The 18,410-nt window shown below is 38.6% G+C and overlaps 1 protein-coding gene across 1 annotated transcript in view; it reads right to left on the bottom strand.

Moving 5' to 3' along the window:
• Positions 1-18,410, bottom strand: part of LOC134648075 (neuroligin-1-like) — a 68,837-nt gene that overhangs the window by 16,602 nt on the left and 33,825 nt on the right. The window contains exons 2-4 of the mRNA XM_063502527.1: positions 2,393-2,451; positions 1,475-1,819; positions 1,155-1,372 (exon numbers count right to left, since the gene is read on the bottom strand). Coding sequence (XP_063358597.1) covers positions 1,155-1,372; positions 1,475-1,665 — 409 coding nt within the window. The 5' untranslated portion in view covers positions 1,666-1,819; positions 2,393-2,451. The remainder of the gene's footprint in view (positions 1-1,154; positions 1,373-1,474; positions 1,820-2,392; positions 2,452-18,410) is intronic.

Raw genomic sequence — 18,410 nt, forward strand, 5'->3', positions numbered from 1 at the left:
AAACTCTTAAACGCGGTTATATCTTTCGGTGTTCGCACTTCAATTGCTATTCTAACAAACAAAGAAACCGGTTAAAGCACGCGTATTGGTATTACAGTAAAAAGCGGTTCTTGCGTGCAAGCTGCAGTTGAAAATTGCCACCATAAAAGACGACAACTTCGTATAAAATTGTATGGGTAGCCGTGCGTTGCATACATTGATCTTAACGCCTTGCGGCGCTTACTCTCCAAGTTTTCAACAGTCGCGTGGCGTGTGGCGTCATGGTCCAATCCAGAGTTAAACGTTCTATAGCAGTAATCGATATCGATACAACAACAAATTCCGAACTCTGTGTTTACGCATCGCCGCACCGCGTTTCAGCAAAGTTAACAATGAATCCGCTTTAATACTTGATAAGCGAGCGTTTCAATACCCCTTTCTTGATAAACACGATATTAATTCCTTTTATTCGCAACTTCTGCCTATTGGGTGAAGTTTGAAACTTTATTAGATCATTTTAATTAGTTTCGTCGAACATAGATATATATTATGCTTAACGTGTACCGTTATTCAGATCAGTGCTACCTCTTAATAAAAAACCGAACAAGTGCGAGTCGGATTTTTCCCTGTATTGTAAAACGAGAAATTATTACTTGCCAAATTCCATAGTTATAGAACAGGGAATCAAAATACATTTTGATCCCCTGCTTGAGAGCGACGAAATATACGTTTTAAACGGCCGTTATCTAACATTATTACGTTAACTTAGAAGTTTGATTTTTTCACAGCTTCAAGGGACTAGAGTTGTAGACCTGAGTATAATGTTTTAATTTCAACTCGATACCTCCACGCGTTCCCAATATAAAGGGTCTTGACAGACAGACAGACAGACGGACGGACGGGCGGTCAGCAAAGTGATCCTATAAAGATTTCGTTTTTTCTTTTTAAAGTACGGAACCCTAAAAAACAGCAACTTGTGGTTACTTATAAGTCCGGTACAAATACAGCTCCAATACTGTATCTGTTAGGTGATCTGTACACCAAACATGAGTACGCTGAGATAGCATAGATCTCACACGCAAAATAAACGAGGTGTATTTTTTAAGAGATTAAATACTTTTATACGTAGTGCTGTACTGTTTGCAGTATAATAAACCTGAAATAATATTTCGTACCATTCACAGGAACATAAATGTTGACGTAGAGACAATCCTCGCTCTGATTGGCCAGCAGTGGCAGCAGGCGCTCGAGCTGCCGGATACGCGCGCGCGGGTGCAGCAGTAGCGCCTCCTCGCGCGGCGTCGCGGCGGGCGGCACCTGAGGGCACGCCGGGCCTGACGCGTCTGCCAGCCGAGTCGTGCGCCACTGGGATGGGGTCACCGGCGGCATGTATCTGCCGATAAATACTTCATGTACCCTCCATTCTAGGCGGTCTATAAATTGCGTTCTCACATTATAACAAACAAAATAAAACAACCAAGTAACTCAAACTCACCTAAGGCTACCAAGTGGTGGTGTGGCATATGGCACTCCAAGATAAGCTTCGACCTGCGGATGCGAGTGCACGACGATTCCCCGCAGAGGGCCATACTTAGTCCTCACGACGCGCGTGCTGTACTTGTGAGCGGAGAGCGCAGCCGCGCAGCAGACGAGCCACGCGTGAAGCGCGGCGCGGTCCGCTCGCATCACGCGCACGGGGCGGGCGCGGGACGGGCGCGGGCGCGGACGGGACGCGCCGCACCTGCGCGTCACGCCTCCCGCCGCCGCCGCGCGCAAGCGCTCGCGCACCGCCCCACGCGCCTGCTCATCCTGACACACCCTTCTCCCGTGCCCGCGGCCACTGTTTAGATCGAAATAAACATCGTTGATTGTTTAAATCCATACTAACTACTTTATCCATAAAGCTTAACAATCATCCATTATTTTTTTCCCAGCAAACACCTAATTGGCATTTGAGGTTCGTAGGATGTTCGTAGGGGGAGACTGAGTGTTAACATTTCAATGTAACATATCGTGTTACATTACAACTCAAGTCAGTGCAGCGAACTGATTCCCTTTTCATCATGATCCGATTCACCCTGTGATCCGATTCGCTTCGATCTACAATTTAGCAAGATCGACTCGAACTCGATTCATTGCAAACAATTAAAGGTTACAAATCAGCAACTTTATAAGTAAATATTTGTTAGACTAATATTCATAGGCATTTCATTTATTCGCTATATTCGCTTATCATGATTAATATTACAACTTCTATTATGAACAAACACATAAAAAATTATATTAAACATTACATATACATTTGATTAGATTACACACTGTTAACACTGAAAAAAATAAACAAATTAATTATGATTGAGTGAGATTGTAAACATGATCAGAAATATTGTTTTCTAGAAATCTAGCTACTTACCCGTCTCATGTTTTTGGCGTGGTGCAAATCGGCCCAATTGAGTCAACCATTGGTTTTACCTGAAACAAATACATATATTTATTTTATTTAACAAGTATTTGCCATACCTACCATGTAAACAAATATCATAGACAAGAAAAAAATTTTTAAATGTGTTCATTGGTGAACGATATTGACAACCATTCCCCTCCGGCTTACCCGGTCTGAGGGCCTACCGCGAACCACGTTCGACGTGTTACCTCCCTGTCACACTTACGTACGAATTTACAAGTGCGACGGAGAGGCAACACGTCTAACGTGGTTCGCGGTAGGCCCTCAGCGTTTATTACTACGTTACTACGTAATAACTACGATATAACTACGTTATCTGCCATCATCAACGACGTTAACATCGAAAGGATACAGTAAACGGCAAAATTGGTTGGTGTTCTATAGAAGACTGCGTGTCTCGGCATCGAACAACGTGATACCTAGTATTCGTATCATCACAAATCTGAAATAACATCCCTGCCATGATATTCTTGAAGACTGATTTTAAAGCAATCTTCTTGGTGTTGCACGTATGTCGGTAATGCAATATGTCAGACATGTCTTAACATTAATCCCAATGATAAGTATAAATTGGGTTGCCCTTTGGTTGCCAGTTTCATTTTACCTATCTTCTACGTCATTTAAATTTTATTTAATCTGAATTAAATTTGGACAATTTTATACTACTTAAATAGAAACTATGTTTATTATTGCCTTGCCACCAAAAACTTCAATGACTACCATCTGCAAATGTTATTTTTTCTTTCAGCAGATCAACTTGCCTTAAACCTTTCAGTCGCAATACTCCCGGTGCAAAATATGTTTGTACATCTGATTTTAATGAAACACGACCACGACAACAACGCCGCAGTTGTAAATGAAATTTGCAGTCTTTCTTGTAACCTCTCGCAAAATACGGCCCAACAAAACTTGACAAATTTTACTCTACGCCCCTTGAAATTAGTGTTAAAATTAATTAAAAGCGTTTGTCAACCGAATGAGCAACGTCACCTCCCGCGGTATCAGTGCGGTTCCTCTCCAACTCAAACTCGAACGAATCTTAATTCGCTAAAATTTCAAGGATACCTAATTGTGTTTCCTCGACGAACATAATTATCACTCAAGCTTATATTTACTTGATACTTGTATTTGATGTCTGGTACATTACGGACATTTCAAGTAAGCTTTTCAAGTGGCCTCTGGCGAGTGGCGATCATAGTGACTATTTTTAGACAGTAGAGTTCGACATAAAAGTATTATACTAAGTAGGTATTTTTATAAAGACGCAACGTCACTAACAACCTGTTAAAAAATCTGAACATTTCTCTCCATGTATCTCCAAATGGTGCCGGGTATATAGAGAGGAAAAAACATGTGTGATATGAATATTTTTGAAGTGAAAACTTCTTTAGCGGCGCTGGGCACTTTTTGAGGTAGGTAAAAAATGATAAACTCGAGACAGCGTAAGGCGATCACGTGACCGTAAGGCGATCACGTGACCGTAAGGCGATCACGTGACCGTAAGGCGATTACGTGACCGTAAGGTTTAGATGGCCACTCATTTAGATGGCATTTAAATCAATAAAGAAAAACTCAATGACATAATTCAATAAAGCTACATCTTGATGAAATCGCTAATAAAAGTGAACTCTAGTACTGTACGGATATGATGGTCGTTCTTGTCTACGTGACAGCGTGATAACACGGTGTCCGTCACTTTCTTTTCCACGGTGTTAAACAGTGACAGTTATTTTATCACGTGGATAAAGATGGATAAAGCTATCCATAATAGGCTGGCTGGTGAATAAAACTCAAAATATCATGACCAAATATATTTAGATGCGAGGTCTGCAAGGTAACTTTAGAATTACTATTCGAATTTTAAACAATTAACGCTACAAATTTGAATTTCGAATTTTAAACAAGCTCACCAGCAACCAGCCCTAGTAGCACGGTCGCATTTTATCGTTTGACACCATGCCTGTCACGTTCTATCAAGTATGTAAGTACGAAAGTGACGAACATAGTGATAGTCGATAAAAATGGAACCGTGCTGAGCCCGCAGCGACCAGCAATTTCGGAACTAAAGTTTTTCAATAGAAAGGAGGATGGATCAATTATACATAGTGCTGCAGACATTTTGGACTAGTCAATGAGTTTTCACTTCTGTCAGCACTCCCGGAGTGCAACCCGTTGTTTTTTTTTTATTTGCATAGACCCTTTAACCATATTCGAAAAATAGATAGGTAAGCAAGTTTTACTTATTGATTAAATACAATTTAGCAGACAAACATCGACGTTGACACTGACATATTCATAACCTGTTATTAAAATCAGAATACGCCTGTTAGTCTAGCTAGTTTGTAAGCGGCGAAACCAGTTGCTGATTTACATTTTGTGCTAATAAATTCTGCATTATGAATACGTATGTTACGGATTATGGATTATTTTCCAATCATAACAGAGTAAAAGGTATGTATGTACGTAATTATCTACACGGTACACACATACGTTTACGATAAAGTTCTTTAGAAACGTACAGTTATTAGGCTACATAATTAATAATATCTGGGAGACCGAGCTTTGCTCGGTAAACATATAAAAACTCAAGAATTAGCGTTTTCCCAGAAATAAGACCTAGCTAGATCGATTTTTTGCCCCCGAAAACCCCCATATACCAAATTTCATCGAAATCGTTAGAGCCGTTTCCGAGATCGCCGAAATATATATACATATAAATAAATAAATATACAAGAATTGCTCGTTTAAAGGTATTAGATTAGATAAATAGATAGATTCAGTAGGCCGGCTGCTCTCTTTTAAATTTTAACACAATATGCTATGCACAGGTGTCTAGAACTAACTGCCGTATTCGAACTTCAGGATATTCACAAGAGACGACACGTACTAGATACGTTATAGTTTAGATTTCAACTAGTTCTCTTTTGCAGCTCAATTCGGGCAACCAATGTCACTTTTACGTTAGATAGTGTTAGATATTTATTAGATGTGAATTGGATATCTAAGTCATATCTTGTGGAAACCATTCAAGAGTATCTCCAGAATTGCAGAAATGTCAAATTAGATAGGTTAGATCTTAAACATATCGTTATAATATCTTGGTGATGTCTAAAAGATATCTAGTTCAAACACTGATTTAAACTTTCACGATTTTTACACATTATTAAATTGTACAACGGGACTTATCGCGTATCTAAGTTTTAAGATTTACCTCCGACGTTTCGCGGACGTCGTTGTCCCCGTGGTCTCGGAGAAGACTGGCTTAAGTTGACATCAGCATCTTCTAACCGCGCGAGTTGTTCGAAAAACTCGCTTAGATACGCGATTAAGTCCCGTTGTACAATTTAATAATCTAGTTCAAAATCCGAATGGGGCCCATAGGTAGGTATTTACTAACGTTTCCGCATGCCTACCCTATTCAGTTGCGCAAGCGACTTACAAAGAGCCGGGACGGACATCAATCACAGCCATGACACGCAAGAGCTTTGTGATTGTCCCTCATTTCCCATCACAGACCTTGATGCCTCGTCAGAATATGAGTTTAATTTAATGATACGAATACAGTGATACGTGGTTATGAAAGAACATTTATTAAATATTTGAATAAAACATGATACCTAATTATAACGGTGCGTAAGTTTTTTTTAGGCCTATGTAGGTAGTACTAGGGTGTCCCTTATATTACGATTTTCCGAAATTATAATGCATACCCCCTAAATCGGTTTCTTTTATTAATTTTTATTTTTAAGGAGTACCAACAGCTCCAAAAACATTATACAGATTTAGGTAACAATACAAAGCCAATTACAGGTACCTAATCACAGCCCGAAATACTCTGAAAATAAATTTCAGGTCATTCCTGTAACTGTAACCCTGTCGACTTTCATGTGATTTTACCATACAATGTATGAAAATGACCCAAAAACATTTTATTTATTTATTTTGATCTTGTATAACACTGCCATATAGACATTATTTAACAAAAAAAAATTTTTTTTTTCAGTAAAAATTATCAAATTGCTGTTTGACCAAATTTCTCCATAGTAATTTGTATGGGAATTACAGTTGCAAGTCGGCACGGGTTCCTGTTACAGGAATGTCCTGAATTTTTTTTCAGGGTATTATGGGTAGTATTTAGGAGGCGTTGTTAATTAAAAAAATCAGAAAATAAGGGACAAATACATAAGTACCGTGACTGAAGTTTCGTGCTGAAAATGTTTTTTGGTGTCATTCCATTTCTGTATGCATGGCAATGGCCGCACGTTCCACATGTTTCATTGAGGTACGTAACGTAATTTTGTCGGTTGCTTTAGTGTTCTTCCTAACTTTGGACATCTTTCATGCTAATCAAATGTTGGTACCCAGTATAAAATAAATACCATTTCCGACTACTAGCAGCATTGCTGCGTGGCGTGCGGGACGTACCAATTCACGTATCTAAATACGCATAGAATTTAGTATAACCGTGTTATCAAATCCCAAAAGAAAATCGTACTTTGTTTGCTATTCATTGTCCACAACAGACAAAAATACAGAAAATATCATAATTTTTTCAAATTAATCATGTCAAGGTGTTGTTATTATAGCAATAAATAATTCAGTGGAAACCTTTTTAATTAGTGCCATTAATTTGCATATGAAAATGGTCTGGTTTTGTTGCGGACATCCGAAAGAATAAGCGCGGGACAGAAGTGCTCTCGAAATATCTAAAATGAGGTCATTATGGAGGACATTTCATCTTGAAAGGTTTGTAGATTTATTGTTTTTAGGGGTTTTAGCAATGCCGCATATTTGTCATGTCATACTCCCTGGTATTCTGGTACTCTACACATTCTGTCCATAATATGACAATTTAGTGCCCAAAAGATACCGAATTTTTACAACTTAAAAAATTTACTGCCTACGTTACTGCGTAGATTCTGAAGACATGACAAATAAAGAACGATCTCCCTAACAAATTAAGGTACACCTTAGTACTAATTATTACTTACTACGCCCTTGAGTCGTCCCTATCATTAGACATCTCACGCGCACCAAAAAGTGCGAGCGTGATGCCTAATGAGACGACTGTGATTGCATATTTCGAGCACCAATAGAGCGTGAGCCGTTCCCGCTGTGGTAAGTTACGCACTCGGAACCAGATCCAGATCGGGCCAGATTTACTGTAGGTATATTAATTGAACGGCGTGTAATATTTTTGTTATAAATCTCAGCCGTCAGTTTTGGGAAACATCAATCTGCGGGTAACATGTTAATCTTTTTAAGCGTGATCGAGCTGCGCGTGGCACCCACACGTCGCCTTGCTGGAGATAACACGTTCTGCCGAGCTCGCGCCCCGCGCCAGCCGCGCTCTGTGATCGATCGCTTGCCCATTCAACCGCTTTGCATAAATGTTGCCGTCTTAAACTTCATTCACTACATTTACCACCATTACATGCTCTAATGCTCAACACGCTGATATATTACACCGTACGAATACAAAGTTTGTATTAAGTAACTCCGATCTCATTCTAATAATACAATGTGAACACCTCGACACATCTGATTGTGTGTCCCAATTTGTTAGGAAAGTTTGTGTCTCTTGCGAACGTGTAAAATTGGATGAACTCTAGTACATTGTGAAACGTGCAGAGCAGGTGCTGACAAATTGTTAATTAATTTATGCTTACCCTGTGAAATTACATCGCGTATATTACCTGCGTGGTAATTGATAAATACCAAAAGAACTCATTATCTGACTTGAAGGTTTCGTTACAAAAGCGCTACACGGTAAGCAATTAGATTAAAGCGTACAACATTTAATGCTACAGGGTTGTTTCAGATACTTGCTTAATTGCTTAATACTTAGGTATTGCTTAATACTTGCTTAATACTTAGGTATAGGGTTTGCACGACGGATCCGAAATGTATGGGAATATCCGCGGATCCGGATCCAGATCCGGATAATTTCATACATTTCGGATCCGGATTGCAACCCCTACTTAGGTATTACCTTCTCGTACCCTACTACAAGCAGCTGCAAGATTAAGAAAACTGCTGAGCCGAGCTTTTGTTTTATGAAATAAATACTCTTTTGATTTTTGATTCAATTAATACGATACGAGTACAGAGGAAACGAGAGGAGAGTATTCTTCGAGCCTATTTTTCTTTATATTAATTATGTTATGTTGAAAGGTACTAACTGTTTGTGAATCACTCGTGGTTTTTAGGGTTCCGTATTATTGTGTACCTAAGTAGGTAGCTACCTATGAAGATGTAAAAGAGTCCCGCAACAAGCAAAAAGTGCTCACAAATAATATAACTAAACATATAAATAAAGCATGTTTAGATATTTTTGAGCACCTAGGCCGCTCCGACACAACTGTTGGCGACTGTATATACCAGATTATTATATTATTCTAAGAAACATGTTTTTTAATCCTAACCCACTACCCTGAGTGACGTACATCGTATATATCACGTAATATTAAAGTGTCCTCTTTAAATTTTTACTGAATTTATACTAAATATACCCTACAATTCTAGAAAGTCAGCCGTTGAATAATTTCTTTTTTTTTTCAATGTCAATCATGTAGAAATCATGTTTATCTAGATCTCAATATTAGATAAAGCTTTTTCAAGATTTTCAACATACTTATGTATTATATATTATAACGTTAAGGTTTGGTTAAGGTTACGTCATATAGCGATTGTAGCAGTGTTGCAGCCCGCATTGCTTACGCGATTAGAAGGTTCAATTCGTCAGTCGTCACTCATATAAGTGCACTGGCAATTACAGGGATGTCATCTGTTCCCGCTGCTGCAATGCTGCAGCAGTAGCGCTGCAACAGCGATTATGAATTTATTAGGTACAAGTGCAAGTGTTTCAACTAAACTGTAGAATTAAAATCATAATGGATCGACGACTATTTTTAACAGCACAAAATTACAGGACGTCGAAAATGGCCTGAATCGCTTCGAGAAAAGGATGGTACGGCCGTGCCTCTTTGTTTAGCTCGACTTGGCAGGGGCACGGTATTCTAACGATTTCAAGTTAAGAGTTCGTACCCCTTGTAAATAATAGACTGAAAAATCTTCGCAGTTCGTCAGCAGGAGCACGGGCGAAGCCGGCCGGTGAGCGACGCGCGTCGCGGGCCCGGACAAGTGGCGAATTGACGTCATCAATCACAACTGCCGCCGCAAAGCCGTCGTAATGGGCCGAGCTCGTCTTCCACCACGACACCCGATCAACTCCACACCCATTACACTTGAGACGTAACCAATTTACTCTAATCTAAATTGCTAATCACACTTTATTGCGGTTTTCGGTAAAGTAGCCTCACTTGGTGGTTTTAATTAAGTCAAATCAATAGCCACCTGTTTTGATTTTTAACCCCCGACTAATGTTTGTCTGTCTGTGGCATCGTAGCGTTCCAATGGATGGGATTTCGATGCGATTTTTTTTACGTGAATTCGAGTTTTCTTGCGGTAGTTCTTATAAATGTTTCATAGAAACCGATCCAGCAGTTTGTAGATTATCACTCTTTTCCAAAATGATGTAAGACATTTTTGGCATAAAATGGATTTGGTTGGCATATAGCGTAGACAGTATCGAATTTTTATTATTATGTAATATTTGTTACTCAAGTCTCTTATTTTTGACTGAGGGGTCTTCAGTTAGTTATTCTTGGTAAAGCAAGTTCACCGAGGTATCTCCTATAAAATTACAAAACTTTATATGTAGGTACACTTGATTTAATAAACTTGTCACGTTATAGTACGTCTTCTGTAACGTACTAAAAAGCGATATGTTATTAAACTGTGTGAGGTATGTATATCTATTTGCTATTTTATGAAACAGTATTGTTACAAAAGCTTCAAAATGTCTTTGTCCTGATTTTTTCTTTCTAGTCGATAAATAACGGACTCACGACCTTAATCCCCGGTGGCTAGTCAGAAGTACGCTGAAAGTTAATCGTCGTGGAGAATGGCTTAACATTCATGCTGGCTTAACGGCATCTATTGTGTTTTAGTACTTCACTAACGTATGGTTCGTTTTGTGAGACTTTAATTTGCGACTTAAACGTGTTGGCTCAACCTCGAAACAATAACTCTTCACATTGCGAAAACAAAGACTTGGGTGCGTATTACATAATATTTCGTAAGAGGATAGAAATTCTTACTTGAAACATTTGCTTTCTAAGAAAAAAAAAGTAGAAGTATTTATAGAGCTTGCATTTAGGTTTTTCTCACACCGTGACGGCAACTTAACTTAGTGATTTGCGTTGCCCACTGCGATGCAACCTCGCAACTCATATTGTGCCTTATGACATGACTCGCATTTCAGGCGCACCAATAAACGTGGGCGACCTGTATTTTTTATATATCAAAACCTGTAATGGTTTTAATTGGTAATATTATTAATAGGTTGCTATTACGCAAATTTTATTGCAACAAATGGAAAATTCGTAGAATTGCCTAAGTTTAACTGTGAAAATACGTTCCATAATATTTGACATACGAAGCACTTTCATTTCAACCCATCAGTCTCTCACATCGTATTTGGGTATGAACGATATATCATCAGGTCTTTCGAGAATAGATGTTGAAATGAACTGCAATTAATCAAAACCAAAACGTCACGCCCATTGAGATTTCTCTTATAGCTCTGATATATATAAAGTCATGAAAGCTAGTGCTCGGTTAACAATATGGTGAACATAATTTATTATAAAAAAACGTAATCACGTGTCTTGTTGTTTCCGTTAACCATTTGGCATGTTGTTTTGTTACATAAGCCACGTGCATGCCAAGTTTCATGATTTCGTCCAGATGGGACTGTGATTTTGAAATTAGTTAGTGAAAGGATTCGATCTACTTGATTTCGGTACAAAAAGAACTGAGGTTGACTGAAGATGCATGACAAATACGAACGTTTCCGAGAAAATACGATGGAAAACAATTATGCACTACATCTGTAGCTTCTATAATTAAACCGTCTGAAGATATTCAGATGTTTATACATTCTTAAGGCGCACCCGCATCTTGCATTGCAGATGGCGTAATGTAATCGCGACTTTACTGCCGCTGCTCTAATACATTGTAGCGACTAATTAATGTTGTTCGTATTATTGCGCACAAGTTGACAGTTTTTGTCACGTACCAAATTAACCGATTCTATGCGGATGGCACGACAGGCGTGTCATCAATGTTTTTAACGTGTGGCGTATGACACGATAGGCGTGCCATCATATTCTATGTTTTTGTCACGTACCAAATTAACAGATTCGGTGCGGATGGCATGACAGGCGTGTTATCAATATTTTTAACGTGTGGCGTATGACACGATAGGCGTGCCATCATATTCTATGGCGTAAGGCACGCCTGTCGTGTCATGAAATAATTGTTCGCCGCCACAGCCAAAAGTTTTCGAAAATGGAACACGCAACGAAACGGTTAAAATAAAACACCTAATTATTCCCATTTTTTAAACTTTGACCAGTTAACCGAATTAAACCGTAAAAAGCTCCTAATGAAATACGAGAACGGGAGCGGTGACACAGGTTTTCCGGTACTTGTCTCATAAAGGTGGAGCTCGAGCGATATCGGCTGTCTCCTCGAGTGGTCTGTAGGAAGAAATGTGGGGCTATTTGTGCTGGGCCTCTCGGCGCTCGAGCACCCTCGCCGCAGCCGGCGAACAAACTAGATTAACTCGCCGACCTCGCCATCGTGCCCGACTTTTAGGCCCTCCAGTATTACTTACATCGCGTTCAATATTTTATGTTATAAGTTAAACTGTGTCCATTTAAGGAACATCTGTTTAGCGTTGAAAGCATATCTGACCCTATATTGCATTATCTATTGCTAAGAAGTGTATACCAATATAAACAATGCATTTCTGCATTTTGTACTCCGATTTAAACTATGCATTGTTGCAAATAAAGGCACTAAACATAAACCAAAATGACACTCAGGTACAGTCGCCAACAGATATATGAAGAAAGACTTTATTATCAAGACATTAGAGTGCATGTCTAGATATTTAGGAGCACCTTGGCTGCTCCGATATATCTGATGGCAACTAGTCTATACCTAATTACCTTACGTTTCATTGTATTACTATTTTAACATTCCAAAATCAATTCAATTTCAACTCATAATAGTCATAATCTTATCACAAAAATGACTCTATCATATTGTAAAATATAAAACGCCAAAATGTACCTAAGTATACTTTATTATTGGTGATAATGGTCATTTTAGCTTAGTTCTCCTAATTCTCAAGTTACACGAAATTCCAATTTAAATAGACAACACAAAATGTACTAGTGTAACTCTAAGTATAAACTAGTGTGGGTGGGCGTTACGTAATAATACGACAAACGTGAAAGCCAGAGAATATAGTTTAAGGAAACTTAAGTAGTGTGCGGCTCTTCCCGGGTCGCTACAACAATATAGAAGCGGCCAGTAATACCGGCAATACATATAAAATCAATTTAACAAAACCACACTCGCTGGCCCGCACCAACCCTTTCAAATGTATGCTCAATAGAACATAACTGTGAATTAAATCATTTAAATACCTTATTTCCTAACTGTGTAAATGCAAAAGGCTATTCTTACCTAAATGTTAATATTGCATTGACCTATTTAAATATGTACTGTCATACCTATAAAATATTCTATTTTAAAAGGAATGCCTTTAAAAAATTTTGATTGCGCAGAGGTAGATAAAAGTATCGCCTTGGTAAACAGACAAAATTACAACAAAGTTTATGTCTTTTAACATTTTGTGCATTCCGCAAATTGTCTTATCTTTGAGTCACGGCCAGTTTTGGCGTTTGGTCGCCGACCGTTCTCTTATTATTGCCGTTTTCTTAGAATTTTAATTGGTTGCTGAAACAATTATCCTTGGAATGTGACAGATTTAACAATGTTGCTTGAAAATACCCAATTCCACTGCCTTTTTTTGGTCCCGTAGTCAACTAGGAATATACGTAGTTTAGAAATGTCCGTTGATTTAAGACGTGTAATATGTCTCACGAAAGTTTAATATCGACGTTTCTGAGTTTTTGTAAAAAGTTATTTCTTTTTAAGTCGACAAGAAACAACTTTTAAATGATAGGCAACTACGAAACCGTACACTGGACATGATGGCCAATGATCTTAGAGAATGTCTTATATTAAGAAAATCTGTGTACCTTAGCATGAATGAATACAAGGAAATATGGCAAGGCTTGGGGTCTTCCATATTTTAGGCTACTATTATAGTTAATTTCGTACAAAAATAGGTCCAATGCCTAGTGCTTTTCAGTACCATTTATAATTTACTTACTCGTATCCTGTATTCATTATGTACAACTTTACGAAACAACGAAACATTTTTTACCCACCGAGTACAACTGCATTATTAAAATATGTAGTATAGTAGGTATATGGTATCATAGATAGTCATATAAGGCTAGTAATATAGTGTAAGCACACCAGCTTTTCCAAGTTACAGAATGTATGTCTATACTGTCTGTACCCACATACATAACACATGAAATGGGAATTTCGTACTTGAAAAGATAGTACTATTCCAACACATTGAATTTCCAGGCAATTGGCTTCCACTATTTTATAGTGCGTACGAAACAAATTATTTTGGTACGCAGTACTTTTAATTTGTATTGTAGGCTGAAATGTACTTGATATATTCTGTGATAATATATTTATTTCTCATATCCGTAGAGTTTGTTTTTGTTGGTTTAAGTAAAAAGCAATGAATATTATTTTATGCATGTAGGTCATTTTGACCTTAATTAAAGAATTTCAATCAAAGTAAAGAATTAACTTGATATTCGAGTGAACAAAACTTTGATTTTAATGTAATTATTTGTACTCTCTATTACATAATAGATATTAAAAGACACACAAGTTTACAATATATCAAATAATACATTTAAAAAAAATGTGTTGAGAAAAAGACACTGCTTTGGGAGCATCCGTAGTGGATGAATTTAAAAATCATTTCTTATATTTTATTTAATAATTCATATTACATGTCAAATCACAAACAAAAATGAAAGTAAATGAAACCTATGCTAACACAAAACTAAAACTAAAAACTAAATATAAAAAACTTCCCCCAAATCACTCGAATCCCTTCCGGCGTGGTCGCAAGAACGCTAGCGGCGTTGCCCCTCTGCACCGCCAGGCTTAGCCTCTGGGCAAAGAAAGCGCCAGCCCTATGATCGCCTGAGATGCCTACTAGCCGAACCGACACTTCTCTGACAAAAACCGGTGTCAGACAACCACGGGCCCAACGTTTCCATCGCAAGCGCCGCAAACTCATACTCCTTCGTCAAGAACGCGTATTTGCGGCGCTTGACAGTCTGGGCCTGGTCCGCGGCAGCCCCAGGCTTCCGAGCCGTCCCTTCCACGTAGGACGGAGCCAGCGTATCCACGCAGGTGGCGTCCCACGCCAAAGGGCGACCCAAGCTCCAGGGCACGAGAGTGCAACCATCAGGTCTCTTGCCGTCAGCGGCGCAAAGACCTGACGGCTCCAACGTCGCGGGAAGAGAAGCAGTGCTGAGGGCACGGCGGATTAAATCATTGAGGGTAGCATGCCTGTAAAGACGACCAGCGCTCATCTTGCAGTGCAGGCCATGCCGTCCCAGAGTGTCCACCGGTTGAGCGCAGCGGCTGCAAGTGTGGGGCTCGCAGATTCGCAGACCCAGGCGAAGGCACACCGCGATCCTCAGAGCTGAGGGCTCGAGAGCGGAGCCCAGGTTTCGTGAAGGGAGCGCATGCAACCAATAACCTGACTCCTTTTCCGACACTGCCCTGAGCCTGGCTAGTTCATGGTGGTTCGGGGAATTCTGCAAGAGAAACTGGTGGTTTCTTCTAACATTAAAAACGTCCCACGCCGCTTGACTCGTTTTTTCCTCCGGTACCTGATCGACGGAATGGTCTGCCCCCCAAGCTGATTCTGCGTCCGCCAGGCACCACACCAACACGTTAGCGGTTGTAGGAATTCGAAGAATACCACCAAAATCATTTCTTGTGTGGGTACCGAGCTCTACAACATTTGAATAATATATGTTTCAAATTTCAATGTCCTACCTTGAACGATTAAAGGATGACTTAAGTTAGACCGGGCCGTGTCCGGGCCGGAGCTTCTGGCGCTTACTTTTCTATGACAGATGACCGGTGATCACGTGATGCTTTCCATAGAAAACGAAGCGGCGGAAGCTCCGGCCCGGACCCGGCCCGGTCTAACCCTAGTCATCCTTAGGGCTGTGCGTGATCTATCAGTATATAAATAAAGGACCTGTTTTAATACTATGAGATTGAATTTATGTAATGACAGCAAATGATGGCAGCTACCGAACCCTAATTTAGTACCTAATTGGTTTAAATGATGTCGTTATTACCAATTAACTACGCAACTAAGTATTATTTTGATTATGTTTATATTCAATCACAAAAAAATATATACTTATATAAAAATTGATTAATTGAAATACCGAGCGAGAAAAAAAGAGTACAGAAACAACAGAACTAAGTGAATACTTCATTCCCCACGATTTAATTATTGTCATGGTGGCCACATTCTACCTAACTAGACTTAGCGTTCACCTAATGGAAAAACAATTACTCTTCTTACAAGAGAACAATACGTCGAACGTAAGATAAAATTTCCTCCTAGCCCCGTGCCGGCCATGGTAATCGATGTTTCAGCATGTTGGACGGTGTCATGCCATTTGTTACACAAATTGCTCTCGTTACGACCCGAACACCAAATGATAACGATGATGGCTTATTCTTAGTTCCCGTAATTTTAATAGCTTAGTAATTTTTCATGATTAACCAGTTGGCTGACGCCCAATTTCGATAAATATATTATTTTTAGCTGGCCATATTTTGTGGATTGGAAATTGATTGGAAAAGTCATCTTGGAAACAGGTTTTCAAAGACTCAACAATACAGACGCCTTTGCCAAGATGACAACCTTTTTTTCCACGCCAATAGAAAAGTGAAAATGTATCGAAATAACAAATGCGACGAAAAAACAATCGAAAAAAATGTACCTATGTGTGACGTAAATTTCTAGTTACGTCTTTATAATAACAGATGGGTGTTACTTATAAGGGTATTTTCTTTCTAATACCTAATTCATTTACATTTGTACAAAAACAATCCAAACATTCTTTCGTTAATAAATCTTTTTAATCGGCCGAATTAGATGCTTATGAGCCAATTTCAGTATAATTGAAATAATAGATCAGCGACGCCAACAAATTGGATTTTGTGCTATACAAATGTAATTATTAAACAGCTTAATATGTAATTTTTATTTTGTTTTTGTATTCAACATATTTGCTTAAATAATGCATGCAAATATTATGCGTCAGTGTTCCATAGGGCTAAACTACTAAACTAATGAAGTACATAATGTGTAAAAACTGTCATTAAATACAACAAAAAGATTTTTATATTTTTCGTTATAAATTGTAATTGTACAGAACAGTGTCACAGGGTGTACAATTACGCTTTTAATTACGAGCTATAAATGGAAACCGGATTTTAGAAATTAGCACTAGTTCGTAAAAAAATTTTTTGCAGACGTAACATTAATGAATGATGATTTCCGTGAAAAAACTATCTTATGTCCTTTCCCGGCACTCGCAATAATTATCTCTATACTTACCTTTTTTTTTTAAATCGGTTCAGCTGTTTTATTTAGGATGGATTTGGTGCACAGATTCACGAGTATCTAGACATTTTTACGAATGGTTACCATTATTTATGTTTCAATAGTCAGTGGAAATAGGTACCTACGGTTATTCATTAAAGTTAAAATTGTATACCGCCAATCACAATCATGTTAGCAAGCCGCGCAGAGCCGTTTAAATCGGCTTCCAAATAAGCTCAAAGTGAATAAAGGTAAAATTGCACACGAATTAATCTGTGTTTTTATTTTTGCTTTCCACCTCCAGGGCAATATAAAATCATTAAATATCGTTTATTGAAATGGGACACACTAGTAGGCCAATAAAAAAAAATGGAAATATGTTGCCGCATAAAATCACACACCTTGCGTTATGTCACGTGACCACTCTAATCTTCTATGGCTAAGGGCTCATTTAGACGGTGCGAGAACTCGCATGCGATTTTAGTAACATTACGGACCATTGAGGTCACATCAATTCAGCCGACCGATCAAATGACACAATGTACAGTCGACGTCAAAGAGAAATTTACAGCCAAAGTAACAAAAAAATGTTTACACGACCTAAATGCTATGACAATAAAGTCGTGTAAATAATTTTTTGTAACGTTAGTCGTAAAGATCTCTTTGACGTCGACTGTACGAGCATTTTTAACTAACCCTATCTAAAGTAAAATACGCTTGGTTCAAATCAATTTTATCACCGAAAACTATGACTACCTATGTAGTCATATGTAAACAGTCTCACATAAATACGTCTACTATGAAAAAGCAACGTTTTTCACCAATCGTTCTAACAAAGAGTTCTGTTGACTAAAACAACTCGTGATGTACATTGTACAACGGGCTGAGCAGAAAAAATAACAAATAAAACGGCTGATGCAGTGACGACTCCATCAATTCCGCTAGATCCCTTTCCTCCCTTTTGTTATGGTTCCTCCTCGCAAATAGCAATGTCAAACATGGAAATGTAAGCGCATTACTCGTAATTATTTCAACCGTTGTTATAATTTTCGCTTGTGGTGAAATATTTCACCGGCCTTTTAAAAGGCTAAATCGATTTGTGCCGTGTTAATTTGATTGCGTGAGTTGTAAAATTGTTATTTAAATCAAAGCCCGTACCATGAGTCACTGACAGTGTCAAAACTGACATTTACGCTATCGAGAACGTAATTTACTTTCTATAGGTACATCTCGCTCGCACTAATATGCGAGTACGAGCTAGATGCATAGAAAGTAAATTACGTTCTCGATGGCGTTTATGTCAGTGCC

This window comes from Cydia amplana, chromosome 5, assembly GCF_948474715.1.
Source record: "Cydia amplana chromosome 5, ilCydAmpl1.1, whole genome shotgun sequence".
NCBI lineage: Eukaryota > Metazoa > Arthropoda > Insecta > Lepidoptera > Tortricidae > Cydia > Cydia amplana.